A 15,855-nucleotide genomic window follows, 5' to 3' on the forward strand; every position below is an offset into this window, starting at 1 on the left:
AAAACCTTTTTATAGTTAACCTCACATTGCTTTGAAAACTATTCAAGGTGAATTAAACTCAAATTTAATTCTAGCATAAGAGATAAATGCAGAAGTGGTTTGTACCACAACAGAATTATACAAAATTTCAGTACATGCTTTCGTATATACTAGAATGACCTTCCCCTAAAGACTAGCTTTCCAAGACAAGCCTTAAAAATCAAGTGTTTATCCATCCACAAGAGCACTTCAACTCAGCAGCTGCTACAAGTTAAATCTTCCTTACAAACAAGTGACTACAGGCTCTATAGCTACATTCAGTTTTCAGTAGGTTAATGTATAATAACCCCAGTAGACAAACATATTTGTTCATGCCACTGTTTTATATACTATCTTAAATAAACAGAAACATGGTGCGCTATCTACGTCATTACAGCTGAGATCATTATTCAAACATCAGAATAGCACTATATATACCATAGCTGATAAATTTTTTAAGCTCAGAGCAAGTAGTTATAAAGAGAGTCAGCATTAACTCTGATAAATCTCAAATTTACCATGGCGTCACATCTTAATCTACAGTCTGCAGACCGGATTCAGTGAGCTTAGATTGCATCAGCTCTAGTGGCACTTCAGCAGATGTTCTACTTAAAGCACATTTTCCTGGATTTAGACATAAATACAGTATCTTCACTAAATTAACTGTATATTTACTAGGTTAAATATGCTAATTTAGGCTATTAAATGAGTAAATTTAGTATACTTTTAGTATACTAATAGTAGAATTTCTACTTTAGGAGTAGAAAGCTACTATGCTCCAGTAAGTTTCCTACATTCCTCTGCAGCCCAAACATATGAAGTTCTTGGCATTCACCATATAAAGACTTGTCTGTCAGACCTGGTAAACAAGATGGGTCAAGAGGCTCAAATACAAAGTATGTGCAGTAGGTGAAAGCTATCTTCAGTAGAAGGTGCTGTAAGACAGGTGAAGAATCTGAGCTGGGGAGTTTTTCCCCTGTGAAAAAAACTGTACTGAAAGTTTGAAAACTACACCATTCACTCCAGTTTGTTAACTTTCTTAAAAAAACCCCAAACACTGTAAGAAATTATGACAAACACACATCCTGACATTTCACAGCCAGACTTGCTGAGGAACCAACAAAAGACTTACGATAAAACATAGAACACAGTTTCTCTTAAGTATCATTAACCAAGATCTAGACTTATCACCAGTGAGGCCTTATCCAAGCAGGAAGCTGACAGCAGTTGCTCATTTTGGACCTTTTCAACAATGCCACTTTTAACATATAGGAATTTGAACAACACAAAGGCACATTCAAATAGGTCACATGACATAATCTGGTTAGTGACAATGTAAAACCAGGCTTCACCCAACACTTGTAGCAAGCAAAACACATTACTCTTGCACAAGATCTCCAAATCACAACGTAAGATTTTATGAATAGCACTGCTGGCTAGTCAACTCAAGTGACAGGGGGAAGCTGATTTTCAGAGGAAGTTTACACAGCATCTCCAAGACAGGAAAGGGAAGAACTGGTTCTCCATAAACCATTTCAAGCCAAATGCTAACCCTAACTGAAACTCTGCTATTGTTTCCACCCAGCCTCAGCATTTGGCTCATAGGTTGTATATAATGCACTGTGACTTAGGTGTAATTTTTAAGATTAAGTCAAGGCCAATAACCTGTAACAACAATTTTAGGTCCCAACATAAATACCACACAACCTAGAGTAACTGCTGACTAGAAATCTTAACAACAGCTCTTTAAACAGAATAAAAGTGAAATGAACTGACAATACAAAGCATTTTTAAGTTTTTGATTTATAAAACTAGATGCCTAGTGCAAAGCAAACCTTTACCTTCATGGCTCTTTCCATCAGTTTGGAATCACAGGCTGGCAGCGGAGGCTCATGAGATATTTGTAAGGGTTTTGAGACATCAGTCTCATCAATCTTAACGGTGACTTTATGAACAGATGCGGTCCCCGTTTTCCTGCCAAGCACCTGTTGACTTAAAGAGAATAATTAAAACATGTGACTGGAATAGCAGAAAACATGCTATTCAGTAGCTAATCCTTGATTCTGAGGGTTCTGGCTAACAGTAAGATTATGTCACCTGAACTGAAAAAAGTATTTTAGTTTACATTTTAATGCAGAACTGTTGGTAAACTATAACTACATAAAGAAATTTTAGATGGCAGCAAATTCAACACAATCAGAAGAGCATTTGGATTGCTTTTTAAAATTTTATCTAGTGCAAGTCAAGCAATAAATATAGTAAAAGACTGACAAAGAAATAATTAATTTATTTAGATATCTGCATAAATACAAACTGATTTATAACTGTATCCATCATTCTGTACATTACTGTTCATCCCTCACTTCTCTGCAAGTCAAGCAACATGTTTAGGTACTTAATTACAAGATTTTAAGAGTCTCACATCAGAAAGCACAATTCTGAAAATTCTGGTTCAAGCTTAGTAAGTTAAAACCCTCCTATTCTTTCATTTATTGTTTGTTAACAGCCCATTTAACATTAACTTACTTCCAAACAGAGAGTGAGAGACATTTCCCAGCATGATACCGCTCCACTTGCACAAGGTCACCCCAGCGCTCTCGAATCAACATTAGTGTTTGTGAATGCAAGACTTCCAACTGAAGTGCCAAGCAGAAGGAGTCTAACGAACAGAGTTAAGAAAATATAAGACTTCCAGAAAGTCTGTACACTATGTAAATCCGTTTCTGTATAATTCACAAATCCATTTGTCACAAAAGGCAGAGAAGATGCTGGCTGAAAACACACTAATGTAGTAATCCAGAGATAAAGACATATAAACAGCATCATATATTTCTCAAAGGGTTTTGTTTTTTTTTTTTTTAAACTCTTATCTAGGGCAGGGTGTTAGACAAGAGTGTCATAATAGCTTTGTTTTATAGATTTTAACTCTGCTCATCTTTTAGGGCAAAGAAGATTGCTAACAAAGAAATTTAATTCACCCTATAGTTACTACTAACCCCATCTCCCATGGTCACCCTAAAATAACATGATTTTGTTTGTTTCTGCAGAAACTCTTTCACTGAAAACTGTTTCACACTGTCAAGCAATTTGCCCTTTGCACACAGAAAATCAATGCACTACCTCCTGCACATGCTATATCTCATTTTATTATTCATATGGGTGCAATACAGTTTACACACCATCATCACCTTACTGTTGTTTTGGTAGCTAGACTTGTCAGCTCCCACAACTTCTAAGTCAGCACTGTATTCTATCTCTGAAATTAGCACATGCAGCCAGCTGCTGCTGCACTGACTTACCATACAGCCTGCTGTCTGGAGTACCTCACCTTTACCTTTGCTGATTAAGCGTTTAAAATCAAATGTTACCTGCTGGCACCTGAGAATAATTACTTCCAAGGCCATAATTTTTACTCCACATCCAGACATTTCCCCCTAGCTTAACAGGGAATCCATCTATCTTGACCTCCAGGTACTATGAAGAGCAAGGCCACATTAAACAGTTTATTCAGAAGTGACTTTCAGAAGGATACGCAGACAGTTGTACATGTCCTGAAGTGGCTTTTCATCAGCAAACAGCCGTGACTGGACCAACTGATGGATGAAGTTGATCTGCATGCTGTGCACCAAGGCTCGACCATCTTTCATGGATTAAAAATAATTCATGTTAGACATCAGGAAACCGGGTATTTAAAATAATTAAACAAATTCATAAATTAAAAAGAAAAAAAGATACAACTGTACTGAGCAATTTCCATACCATAATTTCTAACAAATTCCTGGGTTTACTCTGGAAATCTCAGTCAGTCTACTACAATGCCACAGTCTACCATCGTTAAGGTATTAAAAACATACTGAGCAAGGTGAAAACAGGACAAGTATATACAGCTTCATTATCTCAAGTTGTGATATGCAAAAGACCCAGACTTACATGGTATCAGAGATTAATATCAGGTTAAAAAGAAAGTGTAAAGGTTTTATTTTTTTTTTTTTTACCACCAGTCTCCTTGTCTTCAACCAAAATTTCCAGTTTGAGAAGGCGCCAGGGGATGTCTGGGTCATCACCCATCACTGTCAAGGTGGCCTCAAACTCACCCTCAACTCGGAACTTGACACGGCCATTGGCTACGGAAGAAAAAAATGTTTTATTTCACTCAGTCTCCTAAGATGCCTCAAAATATCAGTGTCGTAGCTCCTGGCACTCACAATGGATTATATCTCTACGGTTTCTGCTCTGCTGAATGTGTTTCTGTGCAACTCTGAAGACTTAACAGTTGCTTCCGCAACAGAAGCGGTATCAATAAGCACAATGGACAGACGTACCAAACTGTCCTGAACAGCAGTACTTTAGCCATGATAACTTGTTAACACTTGCGCTACTATAATACATTGAGCTGACTACCAGCCTGACAAGTTACACAAACAAAATGTCTGGCTTAATTTTTCTAATTCTTTGCTGTATCAGCAATGAATACTTTAAGCAACATCAGAAAGAGGTTCAGAATATGATCTCAGCCCAGGCTGACATCCAGTTTCTAGCCCTGGAAACACATGTCACTGCAAACCACTTATTTAACATTAAAATACTATAACTCCATTATCATTTGCATAATTTATCTACATGCACACAGGCAAAGATTATGTACACTATTTAGCTAACTGACATTATATCCTTGCACCTTTGTGAACATTGCTATCAGTTTCAAGAACTGTGAACAAAGTCTGTCAAAACTATGTAAGCAAGGCCATAAAGAGAATGAGTGTCAGAGCAAACACTTTAGTACAAGTCCGTACTATAACCTGTGGGTCAACTTTCTTCTCAATCACTTAACCAAATACGCCACGTACTTTTACAATTATAAACATATAGAAGTATTCCTATTGAAATTTTAACCATTTTAAGTCAAAGTTGGATTTTCAAAAGCATCCCAGAAATGCTCTTAAAACAAACCAAACCCCAAACCAGAAACTATTAGTCACTGAAATGTTTAGTTAACTGAAAAATCTGAAGAGCTCAGACATATATCCATTTACACTGCCATTAGACAAAACCGGCTCTAATACTGATAGTGCAAATGTTCACATAGGGACCAGTGAAAACTACTACTAAAATTTTTCAGAAACATCTTTGACCTAAGTCTGTGGGAGTACAGTTTACATATGGTTAACCTTGTCTTAGTTAAAAGCACGGACTAGGTCGATTCCAGGCCTATTCTCTGCAATTCTACAATAACCTAGTCCAGTTTAAGGCCATCCTTCCTGTAAAAAAAGCTTGTCTTAATGTCTACCACTACCTGGCCAAATGAAAACAGAGATCTGAAAATAGATTAAGAGATCCGGCACTGCAGTGAGCCACAGAACAAAAGGCAAGCATAAATATGAACAAATTCTATGGATGAAGATGAATATCAAAACAGATTTTAAAAGCAACATTAGAGCGACTTGTTTAAGCTAAAGTTCAAAGAGGTTCTACAGAAAGACCTAAGTTTAATTAAATTGCATTTTAAAATTTAGATAAAGCAGCTACATTGTCAGGCTTAAGACTCTTTCATAACACATTTGCTGAAAGAGAAAGACAATGCTCACAACCTTTTGCTATTACCTGCATAGGATTTCTTCTTGAAAGTAAATAATATTTCAGCAATATTATCAGTGTCCTCTTTTTTCAAAAGTGGAAAACATATGTTTTGATGTCATACAGACACAGGAAGTTTTAATAGATGAAGCATGCCTAACAGTCTCACTTAAGCTATCTTGTAGCTTTGCTTTAGCACTAATGCAACAATTTCAAATCAGCCTGCAATAATGTATTCTTCAAAATGTAATTCCAGTTCTTACCAACTGTAAGATTTGCCAACTGTGGAGGGAGATCTGTAGTCACTAGTCGATGTCGAAGAATCTGGTTTAGCTGATGAAGTGTGGTTTGCTTCTCAGTCTTTGTTATTGGGTCAGGAGGGATTATTTTATCCTGTTAAAATAAACACAACCAAGTCTACCTATCTCAAACACGCCTAATACATTGACAGGAGCAATAGTGAAAACTAACCAGACTAGAAGTCTGAAAATATAAATATTACAGGCCATTACACACAAGCAAAGTTTTATATCTAACACTCAGATTTGTTTTCTAGTTGATTACATTTTACCTGAGACTGACCACTGAATAAAATTGCTCAACTTGGACCACTTAAACAAATTCAAGGCTTTACATCCGACTAAATTTGCTTTTAAATACAAAGATTTGAAAGCCAATCCTTACCTGCAGCTATAGATCTAAGTCACAGGTACTACTGGTTATATTACTTCACAAAATCCTATTAGCCTGCATTTTAACAGCAAGAAAAGGCAGCAACATTAAAGAGGGCTGTTAAGTATTTCAGTACATTTCTGAATACAGGCAAAACCTCTAAGAACAACAGATGTCAGTATCTCCTCCTCACACTTCATTTTTCTAGGCTCGTGGCTTAGCACCTGCAAATACTTAAAGAACCAAAGAAGAGTTGCTACAATACTCATCCTTCAGCAAAAGTAGTTTAAAGAGAACGTTTTACTGGCAAAGCATAACTTGTTCAAATAGGAAGTGCTCTACATGAGAAACTGATGCTACAGACAGTTGGCACTAGGCCTGTATTAAACTACAGTTCCATTTGCACATAGACAATTAGTTCCATTAACATTCATTTGATACTGTACAGGGGATTTTTTTTTTCCCCTCCAGACATATGGTAGGATTATTTACCCTAATGCAGGTAGGCAGACGCGGATATGATCCAGTTGTCAGAACATCAATAGCATATGGGATGGCAAAACTAGGTAGACGAGCGTGAACCAAAGCATCTCTAGCTAGCGATGCCAGACGATCAGCAGTGTCCACAAACAGAATGGCTTGCTGATCTAAAAAACTTGATATCATCTGTAGAGTACAAGGAGAGAAGGGGAAACAAAAAAGTATGTGTCCAAAAATGCACAAATCTATGCCCCTTTATATTCAGTTCATCTAGTGCATGACTGAGATGATTTTACGGATCACTTCCGATTCACATAATCACATCTATGAAACAAATAAAGAATGAATATTCTGGCCATTTCTTACATCCGTATGCTAGGACACTTTAAATCTGCACGCTATTTCTGATGCTGTGGAGGATCTGCAAGGCCTCACAGCTCTTTATCTGATGCTTGCTACTGAAATGCAACCATACTTGTTTGTAATCACTCAAGGCTTGTTTTTTGCAGCATTCTCAGCTTTATTCTTATTTAACCAAGAGTAGGATGAAAGTGATAATGAAAACTAACACACCGAGATCACCATGTTCCCTGTCCTATCACCTAACCTCCCAAAGCACTCCTGAAACTATGTGCAGACAAGCCTTTCATTTTTGCCACTGCCAAGTGTTTGGGAATACGAACTGTTAAAATACAAGATTACACAACTTCCAAACAGGAAGGAATTGGTTATAATTTAATAATCATTTGCCTATGAAATAGGCTTTTCTTTTTAAACTTCTATAGTAAGGAGAAGTTAGGGTGTACCACAAGCCTGTATCATGTAAAGATTATTTCATACCAAACTCTGTTGATAACTTACCGCACATTTTTCCACCTTTCCAGCATTATTAGCCCATTTGACTAAGGCTAACAAACGAACAAACAGTTGACGAGTGCGACTTGCAAACTGCACTATTTCTATTTTTCTGGAAAAAAACAAATGTACATTAAGCCCAGTGCTCAGTTATATAATAAAGCTGTAATTTAACTCTGTGCCAATAAAAAAACTTGTAATGATAACTTCTAACTGTGTTGATGGAGGCATCACCAATATATAGCTTGTTTGATTAGAACATGGGGGGGAAAAAAAAGCTCACTGTTCTGAATACCTAAATGTTAACAACATACATGTATTCTAACCACACAAGACTGTCTGGGAAAACAAAAAAGCATACTCACATTAATTAATCCCTGATTTTAAAATAAACAATTTCATAGTGAACTCCACTGAATTATTTTTATACACCTTTTACAGGATTTCCCAGGGCTTATGATTACATTTAAAAAGGCAAGGCAATATACCTAAAGGTTACAGGACCTGGCAGTAACATTACACTGACATTCACTAAAAACAATAAATAAACCAGATATTAAACAAAATATAACTCTAGTAATTTTAAGACTTCTTTACACAGTATATTTCAATATGCTACCATTTTTCCAGGAAACAGCGTGGTGGTGGTGAAGACCACAAAAAATCCCAACCTTTTACTTTCTTCTCCATTCCTGTCTTGAAAAGAGATTGGGATAAGGATAAACTACAAATAGCCACTATTCTGCTCACTGTCCTTTGTATGAGATAGTAAAAATGAGGCAGTGTATGTCTGCATACACTTAATATATAACTTGAGAGTTATTTTTCATAAAAGATAACACAATAGGGGCACACCCAGATTTTCCCCCTTCATTACAGATCTATATCGCAGATGCATTAGACAAGATACACAGATCTACAATGTAGGTCTGTAATACCATACACTCTGAAATAACACTTCATCTACTGTTTATAGAGGTTTTCCTCCCTTTCTACACATTCAATTCACTAATTTCAGCAGGGTTTTCTAGTTACTTTGAAAACAAAAACAAACCCAAGATGTTTTCCTGATACGGTTTTCTAAAGTAACAAAAGCATCTGGACAAAAAGCACACTAATCAGTGCAACAGATATTGGTCTCTCCCGAACAGCAGCTGGACCTGCTCCTGATCCTAATCTGTAAAACACATAACATACATAGAGCCTGTTTCTGATGAAAGTTTTGGTGTAATGAAGTTAACTCTTTCGTCCAATAAGTAAAGCATAATCTGCTTGTAGCAGACGAACATTTAGGCCAGAAGCACAACTAATATCATCTGGTCCAGCTTCTTGCATTACATACTGCAAACCTCATCCAAGAACTTGGACATTAATTCAATAACTTCTCTGCATTCTAGAGCAGATGTTCCAGAATGGCATTCAGCCCGATATTAAGACTTCAATGGTGGACAAGCTGCTGCACATGCAGACTGCTCTAATAGTAACCACACTATGAAAACAAGATCTTGAGAATTTTGAAAGATTCAGAAAAACTTTATGGGATTTGAAAGATATCTACAGTGAGACTTTAGAAAGCCAGTAATCTCTCAAACAAACTCTGTATAGATGCTGCTAAAATCTAGGCATTATGTCAACCAAACTTCTGTGGTGAAAACAGCACAATAGCAAGAAAAATTCAAACAGATGTTCTGTGACCAGAAACCAAAGGTAGACACCACCCTCTCTCCAAACCCTCAAAAAACCAGGAAAAAGCACAGCAATTTAATAATGAAAATTACTGATAAAACTAGACACAGTATTCCAGTGGTTGTTCCATTAATACCGCATGTATGAAGTTACAGAAGACTTGCTACTTCTACTTGATGGAATCCTGCTTCCAGAGCAACCACCCCTGAATGACAATTGCATTGGGAATTCACATCCATTTACTTCTCTACTAAGAACCCAAAGTCTTTCAATTTTGCTGAATTCATTTCTCCTGCACTATATAGGACCTTATGCCAGGCTGCACAAAAAAAACCCCAAAACATTAAAGGAAGATGAAAATTAAGGAAAGAGCAGGCCTATAAAAGCAAAAGCAAAGCACGTAAAAAGCTTTCTAACAACCATGGTACTCAGTACACTCTTTACTTTGGTCTTTACTGGCAAGTTCTGATCTCAGGGATTTTGGATCCTTCGGACTAGTGGCTGAGTCTGGGGGAGTGAAGCATTATCTACAGTAGAAGAATATCAAGTTAAGGACCACTTAAGCAAGCTTGGCATACAGAAGTCCATTGGAGTGGATAGGATGTGTCCAAGGGTGCTAACGGAGCTGACCCATGCCACTGTGAAGTTGCTCTCTATCATTCTCAAACGGCCATTAGTGATCAAAGGTCTTGATGCCTGGAAAAAGACAAACATCATGCCCAAGAAGGATATACAGACCTATAGGCCAGTTGGTCTATGCTCAGCTAAGAAGAAAATTCATACAACAAATCTTTCCAGAAGCTATGTCCAGATAAATAACAAATATTAATGTAGCCTGTGAACAGCCAGCTTTGAGAAGGGCAAGCCATCCCTGATGGTTTCTACAGATGGCCTTCTACAGAATGAATAGCCCTGTAATCAAGGGGAGAACAGAACATGCATTTCACAGAATCACGGAATCACAGAATGTTAGAGACTGGAGGGCACCTTGAAAGACCATCTGGTCCAATCCCCCTGCCGGAGCAGGAACACCTAGATCAGATCACACAGGACTGCATCCAGGCGGGCTTTGAATGTCTCCAGAGAAGGAGACTCCCCAACCTCTCTGGGCAGCCTGTTCCAGCGCTCTGTCACCCTCACTGTAAAGAAGTTTTTCCTCATATTCAAGTGGAACCTCCTATGTTCCAGCTTGAACCCATTGCCCCTTGTCCTATCACTGGATGTCACAGAGAAGAGCCTGGCTCCATCCTCCTGACACTCACCCTTTACGTATTTATAAACATTAATTAGGTCACCCCTCAGTCTCCTTTTTTCCAAGCTAAAGAGACCCAGCTCCCTCAGCCTTTCCTCATAAGGGAGATGCTCCATTCCCTTCATCATCTTTGTGGCTCTGCGCTGGACTCTCTCCAGCAGTTCCCTGTCTGGTTCTGGGCCCCTCAGTTCAAGAGGGACACAACATTTACACTGGCTTTTGCACAGCTTTTGAGAAGATCTCCCATAGTATCCCTGTAGCCAAGCTGGTGAGATATGGCATAGGTAAGTGGACCACAAGGTAGGTGCAAAACTGACTGGACTGCCAGGAATAAAAGGCTGTGACTGGCTACCAGTTGGACTTCTTTTATGCTGGTTACTAGTGGTGTTCCTTAAAGAACAATACAATTTAACACCTCCATCAACAACCTGCATGGTATGAAGGAACGTACTCTGTGGAAGCTTGCAGGTGATGCCAAACTGGTGAGAGCAAACAGAGGGACCTCAGCTGGCTGGAGGAGCTGGCTGACAGGAACCTAATCAAGTTCAGCAAAACCAGATGCATAGTCCCGCATCTGGAACCAAACAATCTCATGTAACAGCACAGGCTGGGTACTAAGCAGGAGCTGGGCAGCAGCTCTGAAGATACTGACCTGGGGGTCCTGGTAGACAGGTGAACAGGCATCAGCAATGTGCCCTTGTAACAATGACAGGCTGTATTAGCACCAGTGCAGCCCAGGTCAAAGAAGGGGACTATTCACCTTGAGTCAGCATTTGTGAGACTACATCTGAAGCACTATGTTCAGTTTTATACTCACTAGCCAAGAAAGATACTGCTGTACAGAAGTGGGTTAGGGGCTGAACACATGACATACAAGGAGAGGCTGGGGAAGCCGTGTTTGCTACTGCTTAAGAAGAAAGTGAGATCCTACTCTCATACTCAAATATCAAAAGGGGTTTTACAGAGAAGATGGAATCAGACTCTTCTCTTCGCAAAAGCTGTAAAGGCTGAGGGACAATGGCCACAAACTAGAACAGTGAAAAACTAGTTAGACATTAGGAAAACAAAGAAACACACAGTGAGATGGTGAAAGACTGAAGCAAGTTGCACAGAAAGATTGCAGGATTGCCATCCTTGAAGATATTTAAAACTCAACTGGATATGACCCTGAGCAACCTGAAACAACTTTGAAACCATCCTTTACTTCAATCAGAGGGTTGGACTAGGTACCTCCAAAGTAACATTCCAACCAAAACTATTATCTATGTCTATGAAAGGAGTGAAACAACAGTAATTTCATCATTAGAAAATAACAGAGCTCAGTGTTTCACAAAAAATAGGTGTGTAATTGCACTGCTGTTGAAGTAAATGAATAAGATGATTTTACAACATTTCTGATTTTTTTATTATTATTGTGTAGATGATAGAGTCTTTGCTGCAAGTTTGAGAAGTAACAGTCTTGTTCACTAACGACTGCAAAACCAGTAGGAAAACTGCCTGGTTTTAGAAAAACAGTATGTTTATATAGTTCTTGGAAGTATTTTAACAATTCTTCCCTTTTAAATACTTCTCAGCAAAATGTTCATGCAGGATTGCAGGTATAAGGTTTTATCTTCTAAAGACAGAAGACAGGGCCTTGCAAAGTCATTATAATCCGACTTCCAGTTAAATCTTATATAGTCATTACTGTATTTAGATAAAAGTTTCCCACATACTACACTTTATTGGAGGATAAAAAAGAAAATATAAAGAATACTGAGCAAAAAAAGTCTCCATTATCAAGAAGCCCCCAGACTTTCCCCAGAACTTAGCACTATTAATTTGACACCACAGCACCAATGTTTTTTTAATCCAACTTATTTCTTATTGCAAAAGTTATTTATTCCTGTTATTGATAACTAGTAAACGACCCTTTACAAAGAAAAGCCGTATTATACTATGATGCATAATTTCCTGTCAGCTTTTTCATCATGGCATCTTTTCACTAGACACTCTAATAAAGAACTTAGATTTTATGTGAACTTTATTAGAGGATAATACCAACACATCTTCACCGAAGTATGTATGCCATGTCACCAGAAAGAGAGCTTGAAGCCCAACTACCACTGTCATTACAGCTCTCAAAGTCAGGAAAAATAGAATGATCTGGATAATCAAACTACATTCCTTACAGATTTCCCCAAGAGCTGGAAAGCCACTTCATCAAGAAGAGTTGTAAGTCAAAGATAACAAGGATGTGAACATTTATTTTCAAGACAATTTCAACTGCAGGACATTCTTTGTAACCATTGAAGCCTGTCTTATTGTATTTTATCCATAATCCATTAGGATTTAAGTTGTTGCTTCAGATCTGTGTGCCCCACAAAGCAAATTCCAGCTTTAACAAGAAATGCTAAACATGTAGATGGGAGAAGCACCCCCCCCGACCCATGACAGGAGGGAGTTCTGGACCTAAGTTGAATGGAATTTCCTCAGAAATACAGTGATAAGAAAAGAAACCAAAACACAACCAAAACCAAACAAACAAAACCCAGATTGTTTCTCTTCATAAAACATTATGCATAAAGGGGCACAAGGAATCACCCCAACTTATGACTCCCTGAAAATGGGATTAATTCCCTAACATATTATGAGTGTTTTGGAAGATTTGAGATAACTGAATTAATGATCATCCTGGCACACAGAATTCTTTATTAACATTCTTAGGAATATCATAGCTGCTATATGTCTCAGAGAAAATTAGGTCAGTTAGCATGTCAACACAAAGAAAGGAAACAACTTTCTGACAAATTCCATAAAATTTATTCAAAGAAACAAAAAAGTAAACCAAGTTCTTTCATTTTGGAGAGTGGGGTGAAGGGTGGGGGAAGGCCTGTTCTGGTCGCTTACATTTGTTCTCTAACAGTCTACACACTTCAAAACCATATAGAACAGAAGCAGAAAACAGTGATCATGATAAGGAAGATCACATAACATGGAAAAAAAACAGTAAAGAGGCTTTTACCTGGCTTTCATTCTTGAACTGCTTCTTCTGAACAACAAGTTTATTTATCACACTAACTAGAATCTATTTTGGCTCTCCGTCTCCCTTTCACATTAGCTTTACTGCCACTTCATTGCTTCAAGATTCATTAAGAGAAAAACGCCCTTAACAGAGTTCACTTACTATAACAGCAACAGTATGTTACTGAACAGTGCAACAAAAAACAACAACAAAACCAAAACCCAACAAAAACTAATATTGTAATTGATGCCGAGAAAAATCTGGAAACTATGTAGTGACAGCAAGTCAGACAAGGCTCATTTTCTTGCATAAAAACTAAAATTAGGAGAAAAATACCTTGTTTAAACAGTTCTACATTAACCTTAACATCCTAAACAAAGTTCTATATTTTAACATGCATTACAGACTTGCCTTCTTGTAACTCACCTTTCCATATCAGTCTTTCTCGGTAATCTATATTGAAAAGGAAAAAAGAAAAACAAAAAGAAATACATGTTATACATTGTTTTATTACATTTCAGACTACTAGAAATTTTGTTAGTAACCTTCAACTAAGTACAAGAACTTCTACATATCTATAAAGAGCATTTTAAAATTTCTACGATTTTAAATGCTTCCTAAATACAATGAAAATACATGTTTGATAAATGAATTAGCTTGGCAGCTCTAGAAAACAACCTAGTTAAGTGAGGAAAAAATAAATAAAATCAGGTGTATAATAGCACCACAGGACACCTGCCACTACTCCATAACAGGTAAACTGGAACTGGTCAAATTAATTTAAAAGCCTGATGAAACGTGCTAAAATCCAAAGATTTCTGCTAAGCTAGTGAGCCACGTGGTACCACTGCCTGTGCTTTGTAATTGATGACTCTCACTCAGCATCCATGACTAGAGTCAATTAATTCACAGTAGCAATCCCAGAGCATTTGCAGCAGGTGTTAAAATTGGCTGTACCCTGACTTTCTGAAATCAGTTTCTCTTCCCTTTTTAATCAATCTAAAAGTGGAGAAGTACCATACTCCAGAACTCTATCAATGACCTGTGTGACAGATAATACTGCCGAGAGGGGACTCTATTTCTGTAATGTTCTACAGGTATCACAATCATCACTTTTTAAAAAGTTTTGTTTGTTTTTTTTTTATTCTTGGACTAGGCTGGTGCTAGTAAAAGAATAAGAAATAATTTTGTTGGAGGGAAGGAGGAGAATACTTTCCACCTGGACTTTCTACCAGCCAAATTCATACTTTCTGGGGAAATACAGTGCAAAAATCTAGCTTACTCTGCTTTTGGAGGGGACACCACAGACGTTATAAATTAATTGGTCAATCAAAGTGCCCAAGAAATTCCCCATGTGTTTTTCACACTGCCCATTTTATTTTGTACCTTAACGACGTACTTAAGTCAAAAAAACCTGTTCTACACCTTAAAACAGGAATAGAAGACATCACAGGGACACACTTCTACAAGAACACATACAGTACTGTCTACGCATACCATTAACATATAGGAAAGACTTCTTGACTGCCATTTTACCAGTTCTTCCAAAGCAAACTAAAATTCTAAAACTCCTCATCCTTTCCAGAGTTTGAACACTCTTAACCCCAAGTCAATGAAAATTCTGTTTGCATATCAAGAACCATATCTATTTTTTTCCATTTGTTCTGGATGTCACTTTTAAAAACATACAGAATCCCCCCAGGAACCTCTAAGGTTAAACAAACTAAAAAGGAAATAGGTTTATTCAGAGTCCAAATGCTTTCAGGAAAGTTCTTCTTGGCCCCAAAACACTCCTTTGTTTTGCCACTTCAGACACAACAACATCAGCACAACAGATTGTAAAGCAAACGTAAATAACCTATTTTCTTTTCCCAAAATAACCAAACGGTGTTTTTAAAAGTACACAGGTAACTCAAGGAGTTGCAGCATCTGAAAAGACCTTGGTTTCACACATTTCAGCAGACAAACACTACAGTTGGGTTTTCTGACAGTAATTTGGGGGTGAACTTAAACACTTAACCAGACAATCTGCATTGAGCTGCTCCGTATTCCTCACAATCATTTTCTCTCTTTATGACAGATCACTCAGCAGCCTTCGCTAGGCCCCTACAATACACGCCGATGCAGAGACAAACCTGCAGGAACAGGGTATTTCCCCGGGGTGAGAGAAAGGGAAGGAGCAACCACCTCCCTCCTCTCCAGCCCAGCAGGGGGGTCCGGGACAGATCCCTGGCGAGGCCTCCTCATCCTCCTGGGATGCCAGGGGGCGGCACCGCTAGCCCTGGCAGCGGGGCAGGGAGAGGCGCAGGAGGGG

General features: G+C 38.0%; 1 protein-coding gene across 1 annotated transcript in view; it reads right to left on the bottom strand.

Annotated features, from left to right (window-relative positions):
• MED14 (mediator complex subunit 14) overlaps positions 1–15,639 on the bottom strand; it is a gene marked incomplete at its 5' end in the record, with an annotated part of 37,124 nt that extends 21,485 nt beyond the window's left edge. The window contains 9 exons of the mRNA XM_010074974.1: positions 1,860–2,010; positions 2,545–2,677; positions 3,551–3,658; positions 4,014–4,142; positions 5,856–5,985; positions 6,757–6,930; positions 7,606–7,711; positions 13,968–13,994; positions 15,620–15,639. Of these exons, the coding sequence (XP_010073276.1) occupies positions 1,860–2,010; positions 2,545–2,677; positions 3,551–3,658; positions 4,014–4,142; positions 5,856–5,985; positions 6,757–6,930; positions 7,606–7,711; positions 13,968–13,994; positions 15,620–15,639 (978 nt within the window). The remainder of the gene's footprint in view (positions 1–1,859; positions 2,011–2,544; positions 2,678–3,550; positions 3,659–4,013; positions 4,143–5,855; positions 5,986–6,756; positions 6,931–7,605; positions 7,712–13,967; positions 13,995–15,619) is intronic.
• Between the last annotated feature and the right edge of the window lie 216 nt (positions 15,640–15,855).

The sequence above is a fragment of the Pterocles gutturalis genome, unplaced genomic scaffold (assembly GCF_000699245.1).
Source record: "Pterocles gutturalis isolate BGI_N339 unplaced genomic scaffold, ASM69924v1 scaffold2022, whole genome shotgun sequence".
Classification (NCBI taxonomy): domain Eukaryota; kingdom Metazoa; phylum Chordata; class Aves; order Pterocliformes; family Pteroclidae; genus Pterocles; species Pterocles gutturalis.